This window comes from Lutra lutra, chromosome 1 (genome assembly GCF_902655055.1).
Source record: "Lutra lutra chromosome 1, mLutLut1.2, whole genome shotgun sequence".
Classification (NCBI taxonomy): Eukaryota; Metazoa; Chordata; class Mammalia; order Carnivora; family Mustelidae; genus Lutra; species Lutra lutra.
Genome location: NC_062278.1, coordinates 207,922,602 through 207,941,348, shown reverse-complemented (window position 1 = coordinate 207,941,348; position 18,747 = coordinate 207,922,602). Strand labels below are relative to the sequence as shown.

Here is an 18,747-nt window from a genome sequence, read left to right as displayed (position 1 = left end):
TATTTGCGTTGAATTGGTTTACTCTGCGAGGTTGGCCACTATCCGTTAATAAATGAATCCCACTCTCTTCGGCCTGAAGCACGCTGTGTGGAGTTACCTCCTCAGAAGCAGCTCAACTATAAAACATTGCCTGTAATTTATATTACCTAGCCTATGACCTGATGGGTTGCCCGAAGCCACCACTCTCTGTTGTCTGGTTTATGGTGTCTGAGTCCGTGTGGTCAACAGGCACCTAGGGTTCTCTTTGTTTCTAAGTTTCAGTTGTTCTGTTTAAGATGATGCACTGTCTTTTGGGCTATTCTCCAGGTTCTGCTGAAATTAATTGTTGTTAATTTTCACAAGCCATATTTCAGTCAGTTCATCCCATGTATAACTCCATGATATGGCAAAAGAGAAACAGAAATTTCAGTGTGATTGTCAATAACATCAAAGCCTTTTGAGCTTACTGTTGTTTTCAAATCCATTCCCAATGTCAGGACTGGTCCCCAGAGGTAGAGCGGGGTTGGATTCAGGTCAGGTTCAATGGTTCTCACTCTAAGAAGGAAGGAATATCTAATCTGGAGTAACAGTGGGGTCTGACATGTGTATTCATTCATTCATTCATTCATTCATTCAATATACAGTCATTGGTATCAGCTTTATTCTAACACTGGGATTTCTATTGTATTAAATAGAAATATTAGAGTCTTAGGTTCAAAAATCAGTCAGTAGGCCTAAGAGAAATTCAGCAAGCTTTGGGTTTTTCTAGAACTTGTTAATTTGTTGACTGGTTTGCTTTGTTCTTGAGTGGAGATGAGTGAAATAATTCTAAGTTACACAAAGAACAGTATGGGAAGTAAAAGAGTGAGCCTTGGAGCAATTCTGCTCTCTTCAAGGCTATCAGTGACCTGGGTGTGGATGTGCCTCTGTCCTCATCTTTCTCAACCTCAGCAACATGAAATATGGTAGACCAGTTCCTCCTCCTTAAAACACTCTGCTCTCAGTGAGACCCCACTCTCCAGGCATTCTGCATCTTGGCCTCTCCCTCCCAGTTTACTCCACAAACTTTCCCTGCCCCACTCCATCTTTGCATACTCTTTTATCAGATGGAGAAAGTTGCCCTGTATTCCTACTTTGCCTAGAGTTTTTCTCATGAATTGGTGTTGATTTTGGTAAAATGCCTTTTCTGCATCTATTGAGATGGAATGAAGTTTTTCTCTTTTATTCTGTTGATGTGATATGTTAATGGTTTTTTAAAAAATTTTAAACCAACATCATGTTCCTGAGACAAATTTCATTTGGTCATGATGTACTTTTTTTTTTTTTTTAATGCATGAATTGCTGTATATAATTTGTTAATCTCTCTACATGCATGGGCGATACTGCTCTGAAATTTCTTTAACGTCTTTGTCTGGTTTTGCAGTCAGGATGATGCTGGCCTCATAAAATGAACTAGAAGGTGTTCCCTTCCTATTTTCTGAAAGCACTGTGTATTATTGGTATTCTTTCTTCCTTATTGTTTAATACCATTCATCATTCTGGGACTGCCATTTTGTTTGTGGGAAGTTTTAAAAGGACAGAGTCTATCTCTTTAATGCTATAGGGCTATTTAGATATTCTGTTTTCTTCCGTGTCAGTTTTAAGTTGTATTTTTCAAGGAATTTCTCTACCTTACCTCCACTTCTGTTCTGGACTGCCTTCTCTTTTTTTCCCCTGTCTACTTCTCCTGGGTACTCTCATTTATCCCCTTTAGTTTAAACAGGATACTTTAAAAAATTATGGAACATTTCCAACAGAGAAGTCCAGAGAGCATTATTATAACTACCCAGATCTGTATCCTGTTAGAAGATGCCAGGGGGGGTTCCTGGGTGGCTCAAATGGTTAAGGATCTGCCTTCAACTCAGGTCATGATTCCAAGGTCCTGGGATCAAGCCCCACATTGGGCTCCCTGCTCAGCGGGGTGCCTGCTTCTCCCTCTCCCACTCCCCTGCACCCTGTTCTCTCTGTCTCTGTCTGTCTCTCCGAAGAATAAATAAAATCTTTAAAAAAAAAAAAAAAGATACCACCATGTAATCCTATTAGTCTCAGCTCTTTTTTGTTTTTTTTTTTTTTCCCTTTTTTATGTTGCAGAGAAGAGTTGTTCCTTTCCACAGTTCAATTCCAATCCTTGAAGTCAAAGTAACCATTATTCAGGAGTTACTCTATGTCCTTTACCTTCATGTTTTCATGCTTTTACTCTATTGTTTAGGGATACATACATACTTATATGTAGTATTGTGTTTTTAATTTTATATAAAAGATATTTTGGTATTCTGCATATTTTTTCACTCCGTATTTTCCATCAAGGGTTATCCTGACCATGTCTCTCTCTAGAGTTATTTCATCCATTATAAGTACTTTTATAATTATGCCAATAGTTAATTATCCATTTTTGCATGGATAGTTTTAGGTTGTTTCAGATTTTTGCTCCAATGCATGTCCTTGTACTCGATTGGCTAGCCTGTGGGAGAAGTGACATTGCTGGGTCATAGAGTATACATAGCTCAGTGTTACTACCTCTTTCTAAATTGCTTTTCAGGGGCGCCTGGGTGGCTCAGTGGGTTAAGCCGCTGCCTTCGGCTCAGGTCATGATCTCAGAGTCCTGGGATCGAGCCCCGCATCGGGCTCTCTGCTCAGCAGGGAGCCTGCTTCCTCCTCTCTCTCTGCCTGCCTCTCTGCCTGCTTGTGATCTCTCTGTCAAATAAATAAATAAAATCTTTAAAAAAAATAAAAATAAATTGCTTTTCAAGGGCAATTATTACTTCCACCAGCAATGAATGACATTTGTAACTGCTCTACATCCTTGACAGCACTTCGTAAGGTTAGTCTTTTTAGTCTGTGCTAATTTGTCATATGGGAAATGACATCCAGTTGTGTTTTTAATTTACATTTTCCTGAGTAATATTCTCGTGAAGCTGAGATATTTTCATATGTTTATTGCCTATTTAATTTTCTTCTTTGTTTGCTTTGTTCACATTATTTGCCAAGTTTCTCTTGGGTTGTTTGTCTTTTTCATATTGCTCTATAGAATTCCTTATACAGTCTGGATTACTGATTCTGTGTTGGTTAAATGCAGTGCAAGTGTCTTCTGCCAGTCTGTGGTTTGTCCTTGAATTCTGTGAGCCCAGCCAGACCACAGATTGTAATTTGGGTTTGAGAATGGATGAGAATGATGAATTGGAAAGTTCAGGGTTGCTTTTACTTTGGTTTCCTCTTGGAGCAACAAATAAGTTGTGCACAGGAGGGAAATGAGACAAGAGTACGGGTGGATCATTGTGGTCCTCCACGCCCGTACTCGGTCATGGAGATGGTCCTGAAAGTCATGATCATCACAGCGCTCTTGGGGAAAGCTAATGTCATGAAGAGCTGACCAGCCACGGACACACACACAGCTTAGATGTGGCCTTTATAAGTGGAGAGGCAGGTGGTTTGGGGTGATGAATTGATCAGGAAATAGGGGCTTTAGTTAGTGGCAGTGGTGATACCTGCCTGACCCACCTCACAGATTTGTGGCAGGGTTCCTGTGAGGTTATCAATGAGAAAAACTATAACACAATTTCCCAGTGTAACCCAATTAATAGTAGCAATAATAAAGAAGTCCTCATATTTGGATGTTGAAGCAGGGGCCTCTTGAAGTCAGAGATCAGTTATTCTCTTTTAAGAGTCAGAAAAGGCTGCCCTGCCGATTGGCTTCTTCTGAAACTCATACAATATCTGATGACATATTTAAAGCTTGGCACATATGGTGATTTTGTTGTGTCTTCGTATGTTATATGCACAGAGGATTGGAAAATAAAATGACCCACTTTGCACCCTGGCTGGTCTCCCTGGCACCCTCTGGGCCAGAAACAGGATGATGACAGCATCAGGGTGGCCAGTCCCCCTCATAGGGTTGGGCTTGGACTCATGTGTCTCAGGCCAAATGCACTGCTCAGTTGGGTTTTCTGCTTCAACCTTTTTGCTATTTGCTATGGAGGAGGAAGTAAATTGAGGCTCTGTGTGTGTCTGCTGCGTGATCATAATGTGATTATCCCTAAGTATCAGGAAGCGAGGGGAGCTCTTAGCAAGTAGATGAGAATACATGTTTCATCAATTTTTAGCCAGCCAGCCAGTCAACAAGTGTGTATGAAGTGCCCAGAGGGTGCATAGTGTGGTATTTAGTTTTCAAATTTTTGACACTCTGCAGCTTCTAGAAGTAGAGAGAGTGGATTTCCACAGCTTATCCTCTCCTGTATCATTTGAAGGGAGGAATGAATTGCTGGTCCAGTGTCTTGATTAGAAACTGGCTGATTTATCTGCTTATCATGTCTCTCCACCTTCCCAGGGGAGATCTTCTGTTTTTTTTTTGTTTGTTTGTTTGTTTGTTTTTTAAAGATTATTTATTTATTTATTTGACAGAACAGAGAGAGATTACAAGTAGACGGAGAGGCAGGCAGAAAGAGAGAGAGAGGGAAGCAGGCTCCCCGCTGAGCAGAGAGCCCGATGCGGGACTCGATCCCAGGACCCTGAGATCATGACCTGAGCCGAAGGCAGCGGCTTAACCCACTGAGCCACCCAGGCGCCCCGAGATCTTCTGTTTTGGGCCGTGATACTGTCATTTGGGTTCTCTAGTCTGAAATCGTTGCTTGATTTGGATCCTCAGTCTATAATAATGGCGGGTTATTACACTTGCTAAACAAAATTCAATGTTTTATTTCTCATTTCTTGGAAATAAAGCATTGAATCTACTCCAGAGAAACCATGATGCTCTCTGAAAATAGTTTTTTGAGAAGCAGTAACCATGGTTGCTCTGGTTTAGAAGCTGCATTGGTTTCAACTCTAAACTTTTGTTTTCATCATGAAAAGGAGAGAAAGCTGGTCATTCCTAGGAAATAGGTTGGCCCTTTTGTAGCAGTAATTGTGCTGTTTCTCTTGCCATCAGGAAGGCAGACGACCAGCTGCCCCCACTTTTTTCCCTTATACCCGAAAAGTTTTCTTACCTCTACTTGATCTTATTTCCTGTGTTGGAGGAAGAACTGTATGTATCTTTGCCTGTTCTTTTATTCCTTCTTAAAAAATGTTATTTTTAAATTGTACGTAACGTTCCATATCCCCGCCTTTAAAAAGAAGAAATACAGCATAGCTAAGGCTGCACTCCCCTCTAACCAGGCCCTTCTGGGCAGCGATCCCTGGCATGTACTGGTGTATATCCCTTCAGAGCCTTGTCTACGTGTTGTCATTTGTAACCGTGCTCTCTGCTGTATCCCTTTCTTCTCGTCTGCTTGCCATCTATCCTGCCTGCTAAACCTGGGACGCCCGTGGCTCAGCTCTGAGGGCAGCAGAAGGCCCTGTCAGGGTGAGCCACAGGCACGTGACTCTGCCCACACCAGAGGCTGGCTTCGCCCCAGCTCCCAGACCTTGCCTTCTGCCCGGCTCTGGTCTGACTTGCCAGGTCTCTGATCCCTGTGTTTGCCCCTCATCCATAGCTGATGCTGACTCCCCCTTCGATATCTCAGACTGTGGTAGGTTTACGGTCTTGCTGGTGTTCCAGGCTGGCCTACGGCCAGTTGGCTGTCAGCTCCACCCACTGGTTCGCCTTGTACAGCAGAAGGACTGACCCCCGGAGACCACGTTTCCCAAGCCCTGGTGGCAGCTGGCCTCCAGCTGGTTTTAGACAATAAGAATTTCTGGCAAGACTTGAGTGCAGGAGGAAAGGAGAAGCCAGAGAATTTCTCTCTCTCTGCCCTGGTCAGTGTCTTCTTCAGGGATTCAGTTCCATCTGGGCAGACCCACGTGCGTTTCAGGTTTTATACTTGATCTTGGCCTTGGAGCTCTGTTACCTCCGTCTCCCACTTTATTCCTTCAGTCCAGGGGTGGTGGCGCTGTCCCATTCTTCCGGATTTGGGGGTTGTTTTGCTGTCCATCTTGGCTTCTCACTCAATTGTAAATACTTAGAGTATTTGTTAGAAGAACAGCTGGGAATGATGGTATTTCACACCCCAGAAGTTTATGTTATAGATTCCCAAGTTAGAGCTATTAGGTCTTTTTCTGGGTTCCTTTTCTACAGAAAGCACTCATGTCCAAGGAGAGTTAACTCCTAGGGAACTGAGAGGGCTCGGATGGCCCTAGCATTAAAGGTTAAACCAAGTTACAGTGATAGAAAGAAGGGTGTAGGAATTTGAGAACCAAAAAAGGAGAGTTTGGAGTTCCTTCCAGTGAATGTTTTGGATAGTCTTGGTCACAAGGAATCACAGGCAAGAAAGCGGGCATGCAGGACCTAGATTGGAGGTATTCAATGTTGATGATGTGTAAGAGACCAAGAAGTGAAGGAGGCTGGCAAAGGAGGCACCTGACGTGTTCTCTTTTACGTAAATGGGCTATAACAGTTTGACCAGCGGTAGAACCTGCTGCCTTAGAGAAAGGGACGGGCTTTGGTATTTCATGATCGTGTTACAGGTCTTCACTTGGTTCCACCTTGACAGTCGTGAATTCTCTGCTAGTCCGAGAGTGAGTCCTGCACTTGGTCTCTGGGTCTCTGGAAACTCAGGGTCTAGGAGTAATAGGACCCCTTTCTTGCTCCATAGAAACTTGGGTCATCGTTCGATCCGGCCCCGTGGTGGAGAGAACCATTCTGCCTTCAAGATGCAAAAAGGCCTTCCTGCAGTCTGTATTGTAGGGCAGGCATTTGCCTTTTGGTCGATTTTTGGTAAGAATGGCATATTAAGAAGCTTTTAAGATTTTCTAACTTGATTTTTCATAGACAGCTTGGGTACCATGCGGGCTAAGAATATCTTTCCATGTGAATTTCATCTGAAAACAAAAATAGAAAAATATTACGTAAATCCAGACTGGTTTTTGTGACCATCTCTGTATTGACTTTATTTAAAAATATGGACAGCATCTAACAGAATGTTAATAGGCAGGAGCATTGAACTGGTGCCATTTTGGCAGCTCCCACAAAGAAACCAAGTGGTAATTAAGTTTTTCCCCCCTTCTCCTGGAGCAGTTACACAACAGTTACATTTTTCTGCCAGTGAAGCAGCCCTAGGAGAATTCACGCACAGCTGGAAGTTACACTCCCGTGTAGTCCAGGGAAGTACTGCAGAACTTTCTAGTAATCCAGCACAAATCCCCGACATGCAGCTTTATCTATCTATCTATCTATCTATCTATCTATTTTTAGCTTTTGAAAATTAAAGGAAAAGAAAAAAAACTTGTGAACCTTAAGAGTTTAATACATGGGGATGTTTTCCCCCTATGACTTGAGCAATGCTGAAGAGAAAACTGTATCCTAAAAGGTGTTAGGGTTTTTTTTTGTTTTTTGTTTTTTTTGTTTTTTTTAAAGATTTTATTTATTTATTTGACAGACAGAGATCACAAGCAGGCAGATAGGCAGGCAGAGAGAGAGGTGGAGGCAGGCTCCCTGCGGAGCAGAGAGCCCGATGCGGGGCTCGATCCCAGGACCCTGGGATCATGACCTGAGCTGAAGGCAGAGGCTTAACCCACTGAGCCACCCAGGCGCCCAAAGGTGTTAGTTTTATTCAGGATTCTTGGGGACCAGGGCCTGCAGGCCAGCCCAGACCAGCTTAAGCCAAAAAGGGGGAGTTTGTTGGTGTTTACAGACCCTGGCATAGCTCACAGAATGAAAGGTGGTGCTTCCAGAAACAAGCCCGTAGGCACCTGGACCAGGTCCCGGAAGCATGCCAGTACCCCCAGGCTTGGTCCCCCTGTTGGCTCTGTTTTCTCAGACATCTCCACCCGGTGGAAGATGGGGGTCACCTGGAGCCTGTGTCTCATCTCCTTGTTCCTCGGGGCCAAGGAGAAAGGAGCGAAAAGAGTGTGTTGTTGCCTTCCTGATCTTTGTTGCATCCCACCTCCGTCCCCTACAGACAACAGACAAGCCCAGAGCAGTGTTCAGGCCCAGGTAACTAGAGGGGTGGCTTTTGTGATGGGCGGCCCCCAGCAGGACTGTGTCAAGTTGGAGGAGTATGTGTACGTGAATTGGTACATGTGCGCTTGCGAGAAGCAAGACATGGAGGGCTGCAGAGGATGGTGTTACCAGCTAAGTCAAAGTGCTGAGAATGGGGGGCAAGGGCGGGGGGAGGGTCAGCTTTATGCTTTTATGTATCACAAATTGTATTGTTACATTTGTTAAAAATAAGCTTGTATTGTGTTTTTGCTCTGAGAAGCATCCAGTAAAGGAGAAAGAAGGGACCCTATTCAGTCTGGACTCAGGAGGGGTGTGGATGTGGGGCACAACGTGGGACAGCTTGGGAGTCATGTCATCTTGGCCTGGAGACCAAGGGCCTCCCAGCAGGACACGGCAAACCTGCCTCCCTCCAGAGCGGTAGCAAGCCGGAGCACCCCACAGTGCTGTTTGCTCACCAGCCCTGTATCCCTTTTAGAAAGCAGAGCTGAGCGGGTCAGACTTGCCACCACCCCAAATGTGGCCCAATCTACTAGGCGGTGTGTCCTTGTCCAGGGCAGTCAGAGGTAGGACAGTGGCTGCCTGCTCACGGACCACCCCTGCTTCAGCCCCCTGAGATAGGAACAGCTGGGCCACTATCAGGCAGAGCACCTGATGTGAGTCATTAATTACGCAGGAAAAAAACCTGCTGGGCCCTCTTTATGGAAGAAAAAGCCAAGTAGATGACCAGTTGTTTGAACCTCATGGTCCATCCAGTTTGGTTAAGAACTTCCAATGCCTGGCACCAACGGGCTGTGGACAGTTGTGAGTAACCCACGTTCAGGACATGTCTGAGGTCAAGGCTTCTCCCTACCTGCTGTCGGAGGGCCACCGCGATACCTCTGGCCAGTGACACGACCGAAATGTTGCCAGAGGAGCCAGTGATGTTCCATGTTGGGGGTGCTGTGGACCAGGGGTAGCAGATGACAGCAGCTGCCACAGTGGCCAGCGCCCCCCCCCCCACCAACCGGGGCCCCAGGCGCCATGCTGAGCACACCACTGACGTGGCGATATGATCCCCAGCAAGGCAAGGTGGCTGCTTTCAGTCACAACTAAGAGTTGAGACCCAAGTGCCTCGGGTCCCGCGGGCAGTAAATGGCAGGCTTGGGTTTGGTACTCCTCCCCTCAGATCGCACAGCCTCCCAAAGAGCGAGCCTTTTTGGGCATTTCCCATTCATTCGCCAAAGTGGGGTCTGAGTGGCTCTGATTGCGGGTGCCTGGTCTTCAGCTTTAGATGGAATGATTCCATCAGACTGCTCAAACCCATTAGAAAAAATACGTGCCTAACAGAAGGGTGACTTTAAGGCAAGTGGCTCCAAACACTGGGGGAGGCAGGCCTGTTCTCTTCTTGCCACCTGTTAAGTGGGACGAGGGGGAGAACACATCTGGAGACTGGGATGGGGTGACAAGTCGAGTCTGGGACACTTCGAATCATGGGTGCCTTGGACCTGAGGCGGGATGGCCATGGCCAATGCTTCAGTGCACCTTAGAGGGTCCTTGGGCCAGACGGAAAGATGTAAAAAAAACCCAGGTGTGCAGTGGGAAAGAAGAGATAAATATAAATATAAATAAACATATTTATATTTATATATGTATATATAGTCCCTGTCTCTAAAAATTTAAATTTACCAAATTTAACTGGTTATGTATGTCTGATAGAATTACGATCGAGTTTTGTTTTCTTCTGAATATTTTTCCTGTGTACCCAATTATTTATAGTGAATATGTGTTGCTTCACATACCAGAGGGAACAGTATTTTTATAAAAGAAAACAAGACCTCTTTCTTTAGTAGAAAATGGCCTGTTTTGTTACGCACGGGTGATGAGGTGATGCGGGTAAATACCTCTGAGTATTTGTCATTGTCCCAAGGCAAAGTGTATGAACCCAAGCTCAGGTTGTCTATATGATTACAAGCAAGGCTGTCCCTTGGTGCCACCGTGCGTTTTTCAAGCCCATTGTTCCCATTCGTGGCATGTACGGTACGTGGACAGAAGCTGCCTGCTGAGCTGTAATTTGTCCATTTGCGGAAATGAATGCCTTCCTGGCCCTCCCTGGCTGTAGGTGATTGCGTCTGGTGTCCTGCAGCCAGGCTGCAGACTCTTGCTGGGCTGCTGTTGCTTAAATTGTGAAACTGAAGGGGGTTAGGGCTGGAGGACAGCCTCCAAAGCCTTATTGAGCTCTAAGATTTTAGGCTTCCTTATCTTTCAGAGAATGGGAATACCTTACAGGGAGTGATTCAAAGTGACTGTTGCGCTCTAGAAGGGGGGCTAGTGCAACTGAGGGACTGATGGGTTTTTTATTTTAATTAATTTAAGTTTAAATTTATATAAGCACATGGGGCCAGTGGCTACCATATTGGACGGCCCAGCTTCTCCATTGGAAGATAGTAATAGGAGGTGAGCATTTTAAATGCCTCTACACTTGCACATGTACGTATTTTTGAGATTAAAAAAAAAACACTATAATTTTAGAAAAACAATTTATTTAGAAAATACAGACAAGAAGAAGAAAGTAAAGAGTAGTCATAAAGGAGAATCTACTCAGATAATGGCTGTGGGTACCGTGGTGTCTCAGCTTCTAAATGCTGTCCTCTGCATATGTCCTAGTAACCAGCTGGCTTTCAGAAGCATAGTCTGGAATCATCCAGAAGGGGTTACAACGTGTTGGTCAGACAGAATGTCTGTTTATGGCCCAGAAGACAATATGGACAGAGCTGTTAGCAACCCGCCATGGCTCATGTTTCTCTTCTGGGTGCTAGGTGATCAACCCCATGGGATGGGATGCCTTTGGACTGCCGGCCGAAAATGCAGCCATCGAGAGGAATCTACATCCAGAAAGTTGGACGCAGAGGTGTGTATTCACAGGTGTCTTCAAATACTTCCATACAGAAACTTAAAAAAAAAAATGTTTTAATCTGTGCATGAGAAACAGCAAAGCAGACAAAACATTGCAGTCTGCCAAGCCACAATCAGGATCATATATATTGGCGCTTATGTTCTAGTGTGCTGTATTCTTACCTGAGAAGTCCCAAAGAAGGTTCTGGGTATTTGTTCATCTGTTCATTTTGATGCTTTATTGTTACAACATTATTCTTCCCTTGAGTCTTTGCATTTGGAAGGAAAAAGAAGGAGAGGGTTGCATTTGTTAAATTTCTGCGATGCTTCTGATCTTCTTGACCACGGTGTGAGCTACATCCACATTCTACATTGTCATTTTCTCTGAAAATTCTGTTAATTTTTGCCTTCACCATTCTGGAGCAAGTGGGGGAACTTAAACATTCCATGTAGAACTATATGGGCAATATATTTGGGGGCTGGCTTTCTCCAAGGGGGACACATACTCAGTTCCACCTGTGCCTCAGGGTTCCATGTACATGTGGGCCAGCTGTACCTATCCCTCATCCCAGAACCCAGCGGAATGTTCTGGACTCACTCCATCAGCCTCTTTCACAAAGATCTGGGGTCTTTCCCCCACTCCATGCTTCAAGAGATCTAGAAGGGCATTTCCAGGTCCTGTCCCCTTTGTCTTTGACCTCCCTTTGCTTTATTTTGCCCGAGACTACTTTGTAAAAACATCCACTGTACCACCCACTTCTCTTTTCCCCCCTAAGCCCCAGTTCCCACTTTTTTCAGTTATGGTTAATTCTGGATTAAATGGAAGTAATGAAAAAAAGAAGAAAAGATAATCAAATAAGGTGGATCAAATATGGCACAAAATTGATGTAAACTATACCGAGGATTGGCAAATTAGGGCCTGTGGGCCAGATTTGGCCCTCCCTGATTTTGTAAATAAAGTTTTATTGGAACACAGCCATTCCCATTTGTTTACATAGTGCCCATGGCTGCTTTCATAATACAGGGGGCAGAATCACGTTGTTGTGATGGACATATGGCCCACAATGCTGGAAATATTAACCATCTGGCCCTTTACAGAAGAAGTTTGCCAGCCCCTCCACAGAGAAAAGAGCAGTTAAGAAGATGGCCCCTGAATCAGGCCACCTCACTGTGAATCCTGCCTTTCCTTCTTGCTTCCTAATCACCTTGAGAAAATTAATGTCTCTGTGCCTCAGTTTATTTCTTTTTACAAGAGGGATAGTCCTCCTTCCTACCTCATCTGAATGGGTAAAGATTAAGCACCATCTTCACTGGCTGCTGTAAACAAAAATTCCATAGTCTGGGTTGGCTTATAAGCCATAGATACTCCTTTCTCATAGTTCTAGAAGCTGGGAAGTCCAAGACCAGGGCACCTGCAGATCTGATGTCTGGCGAGGACCCCCCCGCCCCGCTTCCTGGTTCACAGATGGCCGTCTTCTCTCTGTGTCCCCAACATGGCAGAAGGGGCAAGGAAACTCTGTGGAGTCTCTTTCATAAAGGCAATGCTCCCATTCAAGAGGGCTTCCCACACATGACCTCATCCCGTTCCAAAGCCCTCACCTCTAAATACCATCACCTTGGAGGTTAGGTTTCAACATACAGACTCTGCGGGGACACAAACATTGTCCATAGCAAGCGCTCTTCCGCAAAATGTCTAGCACAAAGCCTGGCATAAAATAAGCTGTTTTGGCTAAGCGGAGATCATCCAGGGGAAAGAAAAGAAAATGATGTATTACCTTATTTCATATTATGTTAAAGTTGATTCATTTGCTTTTCTCCCCCATCCCAATTATTGGACAGTTTTAGATTTTAGGTTTTGTTTGATAAGCACGAGAGCAGGTTTCTTTTGGATCCCCACAATTTGCAGATTAGGGTTTTTCTCTTCAGTTGATTTTAAATTTATAAATGCTTGGCTTAAGGGGCCCCTGGGTGGCTCAGTGCGTTAAAGCCTCTGCCTTCGGCTCCAGTCATGATCCCAGGGTCCTGGGATCAAGCCCCGCATCGGGCTCTCTGCTCAGCAGGGAGCCTGCTTCCCCCTCTCTCTCTCTGCCTGCCTCTCTGCCTGCTTATGATCTCTATCTGTCAAATAAATAAAATCTTTAAAAAAAAAATAAATGCTTGGCTTAAATTTGTGCAGAATACAGACATATGGATGGGCTGGGGGTGCCCATACCAAAGGGGTTTCCCTTCATAGACAGAGGAAGGGCCAGTCCCCAGGACCAAAGACCATTGTGGTTTCTAGTAGATTCTATATGAATCCGAAGAACAGATGTTCTCTAATTCTAATATGTTGATATTTTCATCGATTCTTAGTGATTTATTTTTATTTATTAATTTTTTTTTTCTTTTTGGCCCGGGCAAGGCACCATGGGCAGCCCTCTTGAATAATCTAGACTTTTGTAGTTTCCCTTCACATTCTCAAGTATGGTTCGTCTGTGGCTTTCTCCCCTTGAAAACTAAAACTGTCTTCCCTCTGTCTCACAGTAATATTGAACACATGAGGAAGCAGCTTGATCGACTGGGCCTGTGTTTCAGCTGGGACAGGGTAAGTCAGCCATTTCTCCTGGAAGGGTTTCATCTTTATGAAGGTCCCACGTGCACAGAAGACTATGCCTCTTCCATGTTTCTTCTCTTTGGGTTGGGAGAAGGGACTGGAGGGAGGGAAGGATTAGTGCTCCACAAATGGAAAAGTATTCCCAGAGGACAATCTGCCTTCAGACAAGTAATTTTCTGTGGGATTAAGCTAAGAGAGTTAACTTCTTATTTAACTCTACAGCTGACTAAAATTTATGTGTGTCAGAATCTTTACACATGGATTTCTCCTCTCCTGTACAATATTTTATTTGATTTATTTGTTTATTTTTAAGATTTTATTTATTTATTAGAGTGAGACAGATGGCGAGAGAGGGAACACAAGCAGGGGGAGTGGAAGAGGGAGAAGCAGGCTTCCCACTGAGCAGGGAGCTCAATGCGGGGCTTGATCTCAGGACGCTGGGATCATGACCTGAGCCGAAGGCAGATGCTTAACGACTGAGCCCCTCAAGTTCCCCTTCTCTGCAATATTTTAAAAAGACTATTGGAATCTCTATAAACTTGATTAACTCTCAGCCCATTTGGTTTTTTTGGGTGGCTAGGTGTTAAGTTGACTGACCCATTTATTTACCTTTGTTCCAAGTTCAAAATTGAGTCTCGTAACAGCCCCATAATGCTTGTGTCACAAATAGCATTTTGGTGTAAAATGCTTTTGAATTCTGTATTAAGTGGGTGGAGAATTCCAGGTATGGGAGGACTTCATGAAGACCACCTGGGTGTTAGGAACATTCAAGAAACTGGAAACTAAGCCCTTCAACGCTCTGGCCAAAGTCCCACCCCCTTAGACACTGATGTCCTGTTTGGTAGAAGGGATTCCTGCCTGTCCCTTCACTGGACCCTCCAGCGTCACGGTCCTTCTTAGCACCCATATGCTCCACAAAATGATTAAAGATTTCATTGCTGAACCTGTCAAGGTCAAGTTCACATCCTCTTCCTCAGGAGAAACACCTGGAACAAACCCAAATACGATCTTTTCCTCCTCCTCCAGCAATTTCTTAAGTAATTGAGATTTAATGAGTGTAGCAAAAGAAAGCAAACACATTTGAACGGTCCTTTTTCTTTTTTTCTGGTAGCTTCTTTAGGTAAGGTCATGAGCTGAATCCAGTTCTTGTTACACCACCGGTGGCATTTTTACCACTGACCTGACCTGCAAGGTTATCAGTGTTTCATTTGGTGGAGGTGGCAAAAAGCCCTGGAGGCCCGGTCCCATTGTCCTGAGGTGCCAGAAATCGCTAATGAAGTGCAGTCCGATGCAGAGACAACTGAGTGCTGCCCAGAGCTCTCCAGAGAGGACAGTCTAGATTCCTTGAGGGCAGAGATGGACTCGTTAACCCTCTAGTCCAGCACAAGAACATCAGCCATTAAGTGGTTCCCAATATTAGCGGATTCTTTTCCTGATTATCGTAGAAGATCAGAAAATACAGTAAAGTCTAAAGAAAAACATGGGTCACTGAGGCTAGTTTAACATCCTGGTATGGTTCCTTGGGTCTTTTATTCTGGAATTATAAACATCTATGTAATTTACTTTTGCAAAGTTGAATTCATGATGCGTGTTTTTATTTTGCCTTTGTTTTTTACCCACTACTCATAAACATTTTCCCATTTTATTAAATATTCTTTGAAAAAATGACTTTCCAGAGCGGTATAGTTTCTGTGTTACGACTATATTATAACTTATAAGTTTACCCCTTATTATCACACATTTAGATAGATTTTAATGTTTCTCTATTATAAATATGGGTTCTCAGTCCCTTCTGTGCAAATCTGAAGTCCAGAAAGCTCTAAAAGCTGAATTTTTTTTTAACTCATTTGACTGCAAAATCTGACCTGAACTGGTATTTATCTCACTTAGGATGAATACCTGTATATTTTCCTGTAGGAATAGTAATATAACTGATTACCAGATTATCGAAAAAGGTCTTCATTCTGAGGCACAATTGACTGCATCTCAGATAAGAGGTTTTGAACCTGTCATGCAGTCCTGTAGATAAATAAGTCTTCTCCGCTACCACTGTCTAATGGTTACTGAGCACTTACTGTGGGCCAGACACCCATAATTATCTCTTTGGGTCCCTAGTAGTTTCTAAAATGAAGATACTTTTATTGACATCATTTTATTGCTGGTCACTCAAGCAAGTAGGGCTTGGATAATTCACTGACCAATTTGCTCTGTTCATCCTCCCCTCTTGGAGCAGAAATCTTGATACAACCATTTTTTTTTTTTAATTTAAAAGATTTTATTTATTTATTTGAGAGAGAGAGAGAGAGAGAGAGAGAATGAGAGAGAGCATGAGAGGAGAGAGGACAGTGGGAGAAACAGACTCCCTGGCGATCAGAGAGCCTCATGTGGGACTCGATCCCAGACTCCAGGATCATGACCTGAGCAGAAGGCAGTTGCTTAACCAACTGAGCCACCCAGGAGCCCCCAACCATTTTTTATTATTTCTTTAATGTGAGCTCTCAGAAAAACCATGAACAAGTTTAAGGCTTATATAAGTCCTTAAAGGAAACTTAAAGGTGTCATTTGGCTGGTGGTATTTGAAGGTTTGAAGACCATACAAATTTATACTCTCAAGTGATTACAGAGATGTTTTCGTCTGTATTTCTTTCACTGGCCATGAGAGGGAGGTCCCCCGCCCCACATGTTTCGTGGTGTTTGAATTTGGGGTGTGTCTGTATGGATGATCCAATCATGTCTTTGGCCCACACAGGTAAGGAGTGTTTGTTCTGTTCTTTTCTTTCTCTTTTTCTTTTTAGATTTTATTTATTTGAGTGATAGAAAGAGCCAGCAAGCATGAGCCAGAGGGGAGGGGCAGAGGGAGAGAGAAAAAGAATCTCAAGCCAACTCTGTGTTGAGCCCAGAGCCTGACTTGGGACTGGATCTCATCACCCTGAGATCATGACCTAAGCCGAAACCAAGAGTCAGATGCTTAACCCACTGAGCCATCCAGGTGCCCCGGATAGGAGTTTTTAGGCCCAGTTTATTCTTTATATTATATGTTTTCTGATTGTGTGTTATTTTCTAAACACTGTGTTTGGTATCTGCTGCTAGTCTTAAAATCACATCCATAACAATTACTCACATTGAAGGTTCCTTTGCTGGCTTTAGTGTTCATCAGTAAACCTTTTTAGAGCATGTCCACCCGTTTAAAAAATCTGGATTTGTGAAAATATTTTTTCGACTCTTGCTTTTTCTGGCATCATACATTGTCTTCATAACAAAGAATAACTATCCTCCTTTGCTTTCATCTGTGAACAGGAGTTTACTGGGGAATGGAATTCTTTTTTCTTTCAGATTTCTGTAGTGGACCTGGATGCTCGACCTACTATCTTTTTTTTTTTTTCTTTTTTTAAAATAATTCTAGTCTTACTGGAAATTGCCAAGTAGTACAGAGAGATCCTAGGTACCCTTCATCCAGCTTCCCCCAATGAGAGCATTGGCTAGAATTATAATATGATATAATAACAAAACCAGGAAATTGACACTGGCATGAAGCTATTAACGAAGTACGAACCTCATTTAGATTTCACCAGTTTTACACACAGTCACTGGGCTATGTGCAGTAGTCTTCGTTCTGTACGGTTTAATCCCATGTGGAATTTATGTAACAGCCTCTGACCCGCCAGCCTTTGGTGGGGAACCTGAGACCAGCCCAGATGGTCCATTTGGTCCAATTGTACCTGCAGTAATCTTTCTACCCTCATTTAATGCTTGTTGGTTCCTTCCCATCTCTGCCCCTGCGGTTTCAGGTTTTCATCGAGTGTATCCCAGTTTAGTCCTTCCACCCGAGTTTTGGGTGCTGAGTGACCCCTTTCAATCTGCAGTTGTGGGTTCTTCCCTGTGGCAGTTTTATGGGCTCTGGTTCCCAAGAATCCCGACTGTCAGAACGCGGGCTCCACTCACTGTCTTCCTTTGTTTGTCTGTCTCCCTCATGACCTTGGTCCCTTTGTTCTTCTCTGCCTTTTGGGAGAACTTCTCCTGTTTGCTTTCCACATCACTGGTCCGGTTTCTATTGAATTGGTGATGCTTTGTATGGCTTCAAACGCAGATACTCATTTTGCTATCGTATTTTTAGATTTAGTCGCATTTTTTTCCTTATCTCATTCAGTTCCCAGTTTCTTTGTCAGTCCTCTTCTTTCTTTTCTTCTTCTTCTTTCACCATCTTATCTCACATCTTCACAGACTGTGTATGTTCAGAAACTTTGAGGCTGTAAGGAGATGCTCTTGAAAAGTTATGTTTGCTTCCCGTGCTGAGTCTTTCTTACAAGTAAGAATGTCATGTTGTCCTTGTTTGTTTCAGAATCTCTTCTTAGACACCATGTGGATTTTCTCCCATGTTTGCTCAGTGACGTGGACTAATATGTCAAGTTAGAGATCCAGCCGCCTGAGGGGAGGGGAGGAGAAGGGAAGCTCCTTTGTAGTCTCTGTATCACTGATTCCTTTCTGGGTTTGGGGAATCCACTGCTCCTCGTGCATCTTTCCCTGAGATCTGATCTTTACCTAGGGATGAGGTGTGACATCACAGATACCCCTGACCCTGACTGACCCAGAGGGGTCTTTGTGGGCTTTCTATTTGCCCCATGGCCCGCTGTCCCCTCAGGACTTTGCCTTTTCAAGTAAGAGGTAGCAGAGCCCTGCTTCTCAAGGACTCAGTCTGTTCTTAAGGGTAGGGGGTGCAGTTGGGCTTACAATATTTTTCTTCAATTTGGTTCCATCTGCCAAAATTCTTTGGCATTGCTGACACGTCAGGGGCACCATCTATTGTTTTCAGTACTGGTGGAGTCCCTATGCCCCCCATCTTTATATTCTGTTCATCTTTTTTTTTTTTTAAGATTTTATTTATTCATTTGAAAGAGAGAGTAAGTGAGAGAGAGATGGAGCAGGGGGAGAAGCAAGCTCCCCACTGAGGAGGGTGCCCGACGCAGGACTCAATCCCAGGACCCTGAGATCATGACCAGAGCCAGAGGAAGGCAAGACACTTAACTGCCTGAGCCACCCAGGCGCCCCACACTCCAGTGCTTTTTGATTCAATGTTACACTCTGTTGGTCATATGGACCAGGGAAGTCAGGAAATAAAACAGTATGGGGAGCCTGGGTGGCTCAGTGGGTTAAAGCTTCTGTCTTTGGCGGGTCAGCAGGGGGCCTGCTCCCCACCCCCACTTTCTCTGCGTGCCTCTCTGCCTACTTGTGATCCCTCTCTGTCAAATAAAAAAATAAAAGCTTTTTAAAAAATAGTTTATTTAATTGACGAGGCAAATCTGTGCCCTTTGCAAGTGACCTTCCCAAAGTCTCATAAGCACTGATAATTAACAGAATA

General features: G+C 44.0%; 1 protein-coding gene across 3 annotated transcripts in view; it reads left to right on the top strand.

Moving 5' to 3' along the window:
• The window catches only part of LARS2 (leucyl-tRNA synthetase 2, mitochondrial), a 151,527-nt gene that overhangs the window by 12,211 nt on the left and 120,569 nt on the right, over positions 1-18,747 (top strand). For all 3 annotated transcript variants that reach the window (XM_047695976.1, XM_047695984.1, XM_047695991.1), the window contains exons 4-5: positions 10,723-10,814; positions 13,322-13,382. In XM_047695976.1, coding sequence (XP_047551932.1) covers positions 10,723-10,814; positions 13,322-13,382 — 153 coding nt within the window. The remainder of the gene's footprint in view (positions 1-10,722; positions 10,815-13,321; positions 13,383-18,747) is intronic.